Below are 11,629 nucleotides of genomic sequence, written 5' to 3'. Positions count from 1 at the left end.
CCCGAGGTTGTCTGGGCTAAGCGCCTCATATAACAATTTTGCTTAATGTTGACATCAAACCTATGATGTGGACACTATCCCCATTTGACAGGTGAAAACTGAGGCTCAGAGAAACCAGGTAACTTGTTCAGGATCTTATGATGGGTGAGGGGTGGACTGATTCCTACCGATGTGGTTGCTGGGCCCCTCCCAGTCAGGCTGACCTGTCTACCCCTAAAGGAACGTCTCCTTCTCATTCCTGCCATTCCTGGTTCTTTTGTCTTTTCCCTTATGTTTGTTTCATCCTTTGTAAGCTTGAAAATTGCATACATCTGCTGGGGCACAGAAGGCTCATTCAGCACTGGCTCATAGTGGCCCTCAACAAATGCTTCTTCTTCTTTTTTTTTTTTTTTAAAGATTTTATTTATTTGACAGAGAGAGATCACAAGTAGGCAGAGAGGCAAGCAGAGAGAGAGAGAGAGAGAGAGAGGGAGGAAGAAGCAGGCTCCCTGTCTAGCAGAGAGCCCGAAACGGGACTCGATCCCAGGACCCTGAGATCATGACCTGAGCTGAAGGCAGAGGCTTAACCCACTGAGCCACCCAGGCAGCCCCAACAAATGCTTCTTGAATGGATGGATGGATCAATGACTTTACCAGTACAGCTATGATGAGCTACGTATGCAGAAACGGAGTTTTCTGCCCCACCTCTCAAATACCACCTTCCACCTTGCTAGATGGGTAAGAGCTGGACCAGAATGACCATATGTCCTGGTGTTCCTGAGACTATGCAACTTAATCCTCTTGTTCCAGCTTGATATTAACCACATCCCCTTCACTCTCAAAGGCACCCCAGTCAGGACAATGAAGTCTGCATGTATGCAAAGGATTTTGGAACTCAAAAAGTTAAGCCCTGACAAAGCTAGTATGAATTTATGGCCTGCCTCTCCTCACTCCTACAGCACTGGACTATGGGAAGTTGAGACAGCTCGCATGCAGGCACAACCTGGGTAAGGTGGCCCAGCACTAGCTTCCCACCAGCCTCCCAAAAAGAGGACTGAGAACTGTACCCTGCCCCAGGCTGTCATCAGGGAACCCCAACAATAGAGGAACACCTTCACTGACAGAGCACCCCCATTCCAGCCCGGGCTGCTGTCCTACCCATCTCTGAGGACCCCAGAGGAGCTCATGCTCCCATCCATAATCTTCCCAGGAGTTTTATATGGGGTACAGAAACAGACTTGAGGGGGCTGGGGCCCAAGACAAGGGAGACAGAGAGACCACTGTGCAGGCCAGGCAATGAGACCCAGGAACACTACAGTGGTCCTCCAGAAGCTTCGATGCCTTCTGGCCACCCTTTCAGCCACCCCCTGGGAGAAAAGGAAGGTTCAAACCTAAGAGTACACTAAAGCCCCCACAGTGATGGAAGCCAGTGAGTTAATGAGGTCTGACCAGCTGGGAGACCACGTCCAGCTTTCCACACTACACAGAAAGGGGGCTCAAGGTAGAAAGGAAGATATGGCAGAAAAAAGAAGAGAGTAAATTTTCATACCTCGGACTCTTATGGCCAATACCACTGATTTTTTAATACTGTAATTTTTAATGATTATGATATTCTATTTTGTGGTTCTATTATAATTTATTTATTTAATCTTTTATTTAATTTATTTTTTTATTTTTAGTTAACTTCCTATCATAGATCATTTGGATTATCCCAGGCTTTCATTATTATAAATGATACTGGGACAAACACGTTAGCATGTGCGTGTCACTAATTAATAAATCCACGCTAGCCAGCTCACATGACATGATGTCACTTGAGCAGGGTATGGAGAGAGCCCCCCACCAGGACAAGGAAATGGGAGGTCCTGTCAAGAGCCTCGTGAGGGAGGCGGTCAAGTCTTCAGTCGCTACAACCAATCGACATCCCCAATTCACCTGTTAAAGACCTCACACAGGAGCCACCCCGATAAACTGTTCCCAAATCCTGCCCCTGAAAACCGTAAGACCCAGGTATTCGTGGTTTTAAGACACTAAGTTCTGGTTGAATATGTATTCAGTAATAGGTAATGTGTATGTGTATTATATGTATGACATATACATATATACCCATATATATACACACACAAGCACACACAATAATTCCTACAAATAGAAAACCAGGATTCATGGGTCACAGGATGTAGTCTTTTCAAACGTCTCAGATACATGTTATCAAGCCACTTTCTAGAAAGATAGTGGATTTGCGCTCTGACCAGCATGTACAAGAGCGCCCATCTTCAGTATGCCAACCAATGCTTGGGATTCTCTGTCTGGTGTCTCCATAAACACTGGGATGGAGAAAAGGATGCTTCACAGGTGTACCAGAAGCCAGTGGAACCAGACGGGGCTGTGTTCTCGAAACTTTGGAGAAGTCGCTCCTGGACACGGATGTTCATGAAATTAGCATCTTCTGACCGGCAAGCCTAGCTCTTGGGACAGCACTTGCCTGAGCAGGAAATGTTTAATGACTACTTAGGACAGTCACAGGCAGTCCTCACTGGTCAAGCTGAATAAAGCTCTGGGCTTTTTGCCGTGTTTTTTCCAGAGCCCATAAGTCAACCAGAGTTGTTTTGTAAAAACGTGTGAGGTGCCTCAGTGCACAATTCCTCAGACCCTGGGTCCTACAAAATAAACCCTCCAGCTGGGACGGAGCAGGACGGAGGGACAGAGGAGAGGCGGGAGCAGCTATATAGAATGCTACTGACAAGGAAGGCTGGGCTGGCTAAATCCAACAATCCATTGGGCTGTTCTAAAACATTTCCCCATCTTGCCGTAAATAGGTAACCACTTCCCAGGAGATGCAAAAGAAAGGCTTGTGTTCTCACAAAATCGGAATACCGGGTCTCTTGGAGAGGATGATTTTTATTTTGTTTCTTGTTTGATTATGTACTGCAAGTGGCTTCTCCGCACGGGGTGATTTGAATGCTGAGAACACGAGGCCCTGCCTTCCTCCCTCTACACACTCTTCCAGGTCCATCTACACATCAAGGATGCACAGAAGTACAAGACGCACAGGTGTGCGAGAGAAAGTCTGCGCGTGTCAGTGGGCAGGCGGGAGTAGCTGGGATGACAAAAGGATGCGCCAAGTCAGCCTGGTAAAATTTACTAAGAGCATGAAGCTGGCAACTACACTTCTGAATTCTTTCTAGCACATTTACGATGTCAGCTTCATCCTTCATCGCTTGTTTCCATAGCCTCCTCTCTTTGAAATAACTTAATATGGCAAAATGCATTGACTAATGAAGCACATACCTTGAAATTACCAAATGCTCTCATTTTGTCATATTGGCTTCAGATTTTTCTATCATGAAATAAATACCAGTTACTGCCAGTTAAATGCCCTTTGTTCCCCTCCCTGATCCTGTCTACTTGCTGCTGCCTCCCCACAGGTGAGTGCTATCATGGAAGTTGATGTTTTGCCTTCTAATTCCCTTTTACACACTCACATTCAGCAACATACATGATTGTTTTTGTGTAAATGTGTGTGCTTCTGTACTTCTTCAACTTGTTTTATTCGCTCATTCAGGCCACAGCTCTGTTGCTCAGGCTGTGCACTGCATAGCTCCTGAGGTTCCATTCACACAGGCCACTAGGAGAGTGGCTTCCTTGGGGGTGGGCAGTATGTACCCCTGCGTGTTTTGAGATACGTCGTTGGTGCATGAGAGATCCTGCATTCATTTTAATTACCCTATGGTTTTCATCATGTGGCTGTGACACATTTTATTACTGATTTCCTTAGGGGAAGGCATTTTGCTATTGCAAACAGCGCCAGGGAACAGCCCCCACACATGTCTCTGTATGTAGTATGTACGATTATCTCTGGGGATCACCTTGCTTTATTCTGAGTAACTGCGATTTTTTAAAAAAATGATCCTACTGAACATTATAAGAAAAAGACCAACTTGGTGAAACGTACAATATTTATTAGTACAAATCAGTGTGTGTTAAACCCCAATAACATACACAATGGGGTGGTGTTGAAGGCAGCGCCTTGCTATAGAATACAAGGTGGAAAGGTCCTAATTGTCTGCAGCAGCATCTTCTATACGTGAGAACTGGGTCCAGCCCAGCCAGAAGCCCTTTATAGAAACACGAGAGAAAGGAACGGTTTTCGCGACAGAGCACGGACATTGGATCCCTGGGTCTGCTTTCAACAAGGATGGCTGAAAAAGTAGACTGGATGCCGAATGGATCTGAATACAGCTCAGAGCCCTTTAGTTTCTAAGCTAGCTTGAAATTCAGCTGGCTGCAAGCATTGCAGCGAGTGGAGTCCCATAAGAGGAGCTCGGCTTCAGCCCGCATACGCCATGGTCCTTGATCGTAAAGGAATTATTCCCATCATCCAAACCTCCCTCAGCCCATGAATTCAGTTCTCCTTGGGGCACAGCCCTTCTGTTGGCTGAAATAGTTTCAGGCCTTCAACCTTCTATAGTCTGCAAGGTAACGTCATCTGAGCACCCTGATGTACCATTTCAAGTATAAAATGGCAAGTCAATTACGTACCGACCTAAAATGCGTGCGCATGACTCCAGCGCCACCTTAGGGGTTCCCACGGGGAAATGACCCCCAGGAGAACCCAGGCCTATGCTGCACATCACATAGGCACGAGCTAGGCTCAGCCAGTGAAATGCATTACATGTCGGTGTCACAAATACAAAATCCTATTTACACATATACACGTGCGTGGAAGGAAAGAGAATGGAGGGGGGCAAAAAAGCAAAGTTTGGAAAATGATGGGAAGGATTTACATCACATGAAACTACTTGACATTCTGGAGCAACAGTCATTTCCAGGCCTTTACGTGGTATTACGTGGTTGGAGTTCAATGATCAGAACAGCCAGGAGGTAACTGCAAGGCAAAATAAAGGAAGGAAGGAAGCTTCCTTGCGGGTGAGACCGAAGCGTCTCTCTGAAGAGGAGACTCCACGTTTCTATGAATGCATGTGTGCCCAAGTGCTGTGTACTCTTTTCCCCAGTTGCTCTGAGTAGTGATTATAAACATACTGTCATCTGACCGGCTGGAAGAGTTAAGGCAGTACGGAAAGGTAAGAGTGTTTCATAGCCTCAATGAGATCCTGAAATAAGACCTCGGGCTTATTCGCGGGTTGCTCCCAACATGTGATTAACATCAGCTCTTGCAAGCAAGACGCAGTCACTAAGGACCCTGCCCAGGGCTGGGAACCCCACGGGGACGTGGCCCACCCTAGCTGGGCATCCTGAGTGGCTATCTAGAGAGAGGCCCTGGTTCTCAGGGACAGCTGGATGAGGAAAGCTTCCACGATGAGGCTTCATGTCCCCCGCAAAGAGGTCATTCGATTTGCAGCCCCAATTTTTTAACTTTCAGAAGAGGCATGGTCATCCCTTGGCCTGTAAGCAGCATCATGCCGGCTGCTAGTGAAGTTGACAATGTGGGGAGAACCCTAAAAAGCCCGGAAAAGACTCTGCCAAGACTTCCCAAATGCCACTTGGAGTTTTTGAGTGCCTGCCTCGGAGAGCTAAGAGGCACTCTTGAACCAAAAATAAGTGTTTCTGGCCTGCACATCCTACGATTGTCAGACTATTCTAGCAAGCTGAGTGGAGCAGTGGAGATATCCGATTGACAACCTATTCTTGTTTTTCTAGAAAGAAAAGAACAATCCCTAAATCTCTGATTTCCACCTGTTTTTTTGATCGCAGTCCCCATAAATGATTGTCAACTTGGCTGTGACTCTCTCAAAGACCCCAGCTTTTTCTTGATGGCGATCTCAGTGTTCCTACCCATCAAGGGCAGGGTGGGCACAGCCTCGAGAGGATCACACTGAGTTACTGGAGTCTTGAGGTCTTTTGTCGGCTCACCATCTCTTTCCAGGCTTTTGTGTTATAGGTTTTCTATTAATGTTTGCTGGGCCTTGAATGTTTCTAGTAAAAAAGGTACCATCTGGCCCTGTTCCCACACTGCCTGATTAACCATTCCTGAGACCAGCCAGTCTTGACAGTTTCCTAGTCCTCACAGGAGGCACGGATCCAAACATCCTTTAGGAATTTGCCCCCAGTATAAGCCCTACTAGGAAACCAACTGCATCTTGATCCCAGGTATTTACGGAAGTTAGAGTGGTAATAAGATTTGGATTTCTAGTGGAAATAGCTTTTCTTCCCTTCTGTGTCTTCTTTCCCTTTCCTTCCATTAGATTCAGACACCTTTAATTAATTGAGCAGATGGGGAATCTAGAACGGAAGGTTTTCTGGAAGTCTACTCACAGCTAACAGGCATTCCAGGGTTGGACCTCTGGCGAGTCCTAACGCCAGCTGCCCAAGCTTGGCATCTTCTAAAACACTCTCTTCAGTTTTGTAATTTTCCAGGGGTGGGGGTGGGATAGGGGTGTCTCGAATCTTAAGGTGCCATTGCTTCCTCCAGCTGGCTTTCCTATAACCTACTGATTGATAATATTAGAAGTTTGCCCTGTGATTTAGATTCAAACACCCTCCGGTTAATTTTCCCCCTAGATATGACACCATGACATACTGTCTTAGTAAAACCCTACTCTGTAAATTAACCTTCTGTAAGAGAGTGGGAATTTATAACTCTGGAGATGATGTATCCCAGGCAGTTTCTGGAAAAATATTTATATCCTACATCTGTCACCATTTATACGGTAACTACTCAAATGACTCTTTCAAACTGGGCCTCCCAAGCCCAAAATTGCATGAAATATTTTAGTCAGATCTGGTTTGTTTGTTTATATATGACCAAAATGTAGAAAAACAGGCATCAAGTAGAAGTCAAAGATGTAGACAACAGTTTCTAATACATCTTTCTCTGCTTTTCATAATGGCTCAAGTGTCTAGCTTGAGTGATGATTCAATTACACTCCACTGAAAGGTAAATGAAATGAAATGAACCTTTCAGTGAAGGCTGGTCAGGTAACAGAGGCAGTGGCACTGGGTAATTTGCCAGAACTGGGCTGAGGAACCCAGGAAGTCGGAGGGAAAGGCCACCTCAGAATCCCACACACAGATAAGCCAGTGAGACTGCTATACAAATTGAAAAGCAACTTAAGGTTTTTAACAACAACAACAAAAAACTCAACTATACTTATTACCTAACATCTGTTCCCTCTCATGTGCATTTCATGTACAAAGGCCATTTTGTGGCAGTATGGCAGATTTTTCTGGAGTGTTCTAAAAGCCTTTTCCAGGGACATTCCCTGCCCCATCACGGCAGGTCTTCCAGGATGCCAAGCCAGCATCTCTCTTCTCCCTACGTGGGGTGCCAGGCCGCCGAGAATGGGAGGTCGGCTCTGGCTTCTTCAAGTACAGCGGACCATGGCCCATGGGTCAGCAGCACCGCCGGCCGGCTTGCGTGGTTTGCTTCCCAAGTTTGATTGCTCCGTTGTTTCCATTCTCATGGGGGTCCAAGGGTGGGATCTGGCGACCTGGAAAAGAGGAGGCCAGTATTGATTTCCTTTTTTCCAGTCGACACCACATATAGACTGTCACCCTGCTTCAACACCTCCACTGAAAGTTTGGGTTATACAGGAAGTGGGAGGGGCCAGGAATGGCTCTTTTCCCTCATCCCTCCCTCCCTCCATCCATCCCTCCTTCCTTCCTCGCTCTGATGCCTGAAGTCAAGCTTCTGTTTGGAAAGTGAAGGTAAAGTAAAAGCAGCTTCCTGACCACGAATTTCTCTGGATTTGGAACCCCACGCTCCTAAGTAAAGGGGCAAGTCCCCACCCACCTTTTGTTCATCAGCATCAGCCCAGGTGCTACCTCCCAAGGGTCGGCCCCAGTGCCGTGAGCTGCTTCATGGCCTCAGGGCTTCCGTAGTAACCATGAAGACTCATCTTTCTGCTTCTTCAAATAAAACTATAATCTTCCTAGTAATACCATTTGTTAACACTTAGCTCCCCATTCCCCACCCTGCCGTGCACGAGTCAGCTTATTTTTTTTTAATGTAATTTAAAAAATTGTCCTAGAGTCTCCGTAAATAAACACAAAGTACAAATTAAGAAGGCAAGCCTAGGGGGTAGGGAAGGGGGAGCTAAAAGGTACATGGTTTCTGAGATGATAGAGATATTCTAAAACTGTGTTGATGAACAGCTCTGTAAATGTACTAAAAACCATGGAATTGTACACTTCAAATGGATGAAATGGACAGTAGGTGAGTTTTATCTCAAAAAAGCTTTCTTTGGAAAAGGCAGTGGCATCTGGAAGTAATGAATATGTGTTTAGGACCTCACAGTTTTCAAAGATGTTCCCGGGCACTGTCTTCACATAAGGCTGTGAGGTCGGTGTGATGGTTTCTGTTGTCGTCATTTGACTAAGTCTCAGAGAGCTCAGGTCATAGCCTGTAGGTCATGTCCACAGCAAAGTGGCACAGGTAGTTCTTTGATTATCTTGATTTTCTGATGGGTCCCAAAGCCCGTGTCCTTCCCACTGCACCATGTCTGCTCTCTCCGCTGCATTTCTATCCCCCATAAAAAGACATGCAACACTAGCTCTAATATAAAGGTTGTTAAAATCAGCTCATCGGTGTATCAGTTTACTAAGTAACCAGTCATTAGAAATGGAAGGGAAATTAGTTCCAAAAACAAAGACCTTCAGTGCAGGTGGAGGTTACCACCAGACTATACAGAGAGTCAAATCATCCCGGGAGAGGTACATCTTCCCCAGGGGCAGAAATAGTTAATGACAAAGGTATGGTACACTGTGTACCTTGGGTGCCATGGGCACTCATCAAAGCTCAGGCATAGAGGTTAAGGTTATTGGCGATTACCCAAAATCCAAAATTAGTGGTAGAGCTCTTCATTTGATGATGAAGCAGATGAGAAGGTTATAACAATTTCTGAAGGCACTATTCGGGCCACTATCCGGAAGCGCACAAAGCTAAGCAGAGCTGTCACTCATCGTTCTCAAAGCAGTTCAGTCCTGACCCAGAAGCAAATGAGAACGGAAGTACCAGTACTTTCCTCTTTTGGACATGCCGCATTTCTTTTATTAGTCATAATTAAAAGGAAGTAAACAAAATGCCTCTTCTACTTTGTCAATCTTAAGCAATGAATAGAGGGGGAAGCTCGGAACGACTACCAGTGCTGATTTATTTAGGTCTGATCTTGCCAATCGAGTTCTACTTACTCCTCCAGAGCAGGGGCTGTGTTTTGGAGGGATGATGGTATCACACTATATCAATATTTAAATCTGTAAGACCTCAGGTGTCTCCTGACTGTGTTAGCTGCTCCAACAGGGGCTTTTGGCTTTTGCCTCCAAAATGCTCTGGGACAAAATTATAATTCTGATGGGTGCAAACTGTGGCCCTAGTTAACAAAGACAAGTACTGTCCACTGATAAGTAGTTTTCACAATTTCAAAATCAACATCCTATACTAACATCCACTTTGTGCTCTTATTGTGTTGTTAGCTCTAGAGTTAGCCAAAGAGTGGGGTGCCTGGGTGGCTCAGTCAGTTGAGCGTCTTCCTTTGGCTCAGGTCATGATCCCAGGATTCTGGGATGGAGCCCCACGTCAGGTTCCCTGCTCAGTGGAGAGCCTGCTTCTCCCTTTCACTCTGCCACTCCACCTGCTTGTGCGCACCCCCTCTCTCAAATAAATAAATAAATAAAATCTTTTTAAAAAAAGTTTGTGGAAGAACGTTATGCCTTTAGCCCTCCTATCTGTCACTCATTCTCCATGCTTCATGTGGTAAGATCTTTCCCAGGAAACGTACGCCAAATACACCAAATGTTTCTGCATACGATACACACTGAAGTCACAAAGATCAAGTGAAAATCTAGAAATCAAGGGGACATGGAAAGCACAATGGGAGTGCTGGCAACCCTCCTTGCCCTGCCTGTCCTCTTCCCTCTTTCCAGCCTCCCACTTATCTCCTCTGTGGACAATAAGGAAGACAATATTTAGGTTGCAAGATCCAGTAGACCCAAGTCAGACCTCACGAAGACTCCTTTCTTATTTGTTTTAAACTGTTAGCCGTGTTTTTGAATCAGTTGTCAAATCTGGCTTCTTAGCGACACCAGATCGGTCCTGTTTCTCTTCAGAATATTCAAAATCTCACTTATTAGTACAATGTGTTTCTCAAAGAGGGAGTTACAGCAGTTTCTTTAGACTTTGTTTTTCTCCTCTAGTACAAGGGTTCTGAGATCTGAGAATCAGTGTTGCAGTTTAGTGAACTTTGACAAGCTACTCAGTATCTCTAAGATGGCCTTTCCTCACTGATAAAAAGACCCATGAGAAAGTCACCGGACAGCCACTCTGCCATATCATCTGCAGCTCTCACCAAGATGGAAGGAATCATCGATGATGAACAGGTCCTGGGGGGTGTCTCAAGTGGAGTTTGCCTGGGGACAAGGTTCAGGTACTAGGATGGGGACCCATCCTACTCTTCTATAAAACACAATCTGGGATCCCCACTTCAAAGTGAGGAGAAAGGAAACTCTTCCACTTTAAGGCAGAGGTGGAGGAAGACCGGTCATAACAATGAGGCAAGCACCTTTAAACCAGAAGGAAGCCACCAGTGCTGTGAAAACACAACGAGCCCTGATCTTGTGATCTGAGTTATTTGGAACTCACAGAGAGGTTAAGTGTACTTAGACAAAGGAATGGTTCTGGAAAATGGCCAAGGCGTTTTGTACCAAGGCGATCACACAATTGACTCTGTATTAATTACAGAGGCACAGAATAGGACAAATACACACACACACACACACACACACACACCTGAAAGGCTCTGGGCATTATTTTCTGCAGGTTTCTACTCTTACAAACTATCCTTTGAGTACATAATCTCCATAACAAGTCATCCTGGGGTCGAAATCCGAGGTTAGGGTGTTTATTTTAATAAGGTTGGAACCGTGTAAGATTCTGCTTGGGGAAAAAAGTTAAAGGACTTTTTTTTTTTTTTTTTTTTGAAATTCAGTTTTCCTGAAAGTTGACAGCCTTGAGAAAAAGCAGGTTTTATAAATGATGCCTTGGGAATGCAATATGTGAAAAAAAAAAAAAAATTCCAAGCCTATAAATTTGATCATGGCTCTGGACCTAGGGCTGTCGTGCTTCCACACACAACAAAAATAAAACAGCGAGCTTGGCTGCAGCTGTTCTTTTTCCTTGTGTGGAGGATGGGCCATTCCCCGTGTGAGCCTGGAGGCCTCCCTGAGATTTCTGCTGTTTGTACTCTTCTCCCCTTTCCCTGCAGGTCTGGATTTACTCGGCTCGGCTACCTTCTGTTGGGCATTAGAAGCGTGGTAGTTGCTGTGTAACTTTATTTCTTGATCCTGATTTTCTGAACCATCCCAATTAGTAAACTGACCAATAGGACTTGGCAGTATTTACCCCTGATAATGGCCTTTAAGCTTCTTCATTTGGGGGTAGGGGAGGTTTTCTGTGGAACACGGCAGTGGCTCACAATCAGGGAACACTGCCCTTAGAGTACAGAACGGGAGTGGGGGCAGGCGGCCGGGCATGCCACTTGAGTCATTCCCTGAACTGTCTTTTTGCTGCTGTAGAGGAGATAATACTGGAATTACTAGATGACCTTGAACATTAGCGTCTAGACCTGAGAAATGAGCTAGCATTCCTTTTGGGACCAGAATGGCTTAGGAGACACAGAATGAATGATGCTACGAG

The 11,629-nt window shown here is 45.4% G+C and overlaps 1 protein-coding gene across 2 annotated transcripts in view; it reads right to left on the bottom strand.

The window, feature by feature from the left end:
• Window positions 1–3,920: 3,920 nt before the first annotated feature.
• The window catches only part of RAB31 (RAB31, member RAS oncogene family), a 129,751-nt gene continuing 122,042 nt past the window's right edge, over window positions 3,921–11,629 (bottom strand). For both annotated transcript variants that reach the window (XM_032875761.1, XM_032875762.1), the window contains exon 7: window positions 3,921–7,430. In XM_032875761.1, coding sequence (XP_032731652.1) covers window positions 7,333–7,430 — 98 coding nt within the window. In that variant the 3' untranslated portion in view covers window positions 3,921–7,332. The remainder of the gene's footprint in view (window positions 7,431–11,629) is intronic.

Source organism: Lontra canadensis, unplaced genomic scaffold (assembly GCF_010015895.1).
Source record: "Lontra canadensis isolate GAN:19392208 unplaced genomic scaffold, GSC_riverotter_1.0 scaffold57, whole genome shotgun sequence".
Lineage (NCBI taxonomy): Eukaryota > Metazoa > Chordata > Mammalia > Carnivora > Mustelidae > Lontra > Lontra canadensis.
This window is presented reverse-complemented; position numbering and strand designations above follow the sequence as displayed.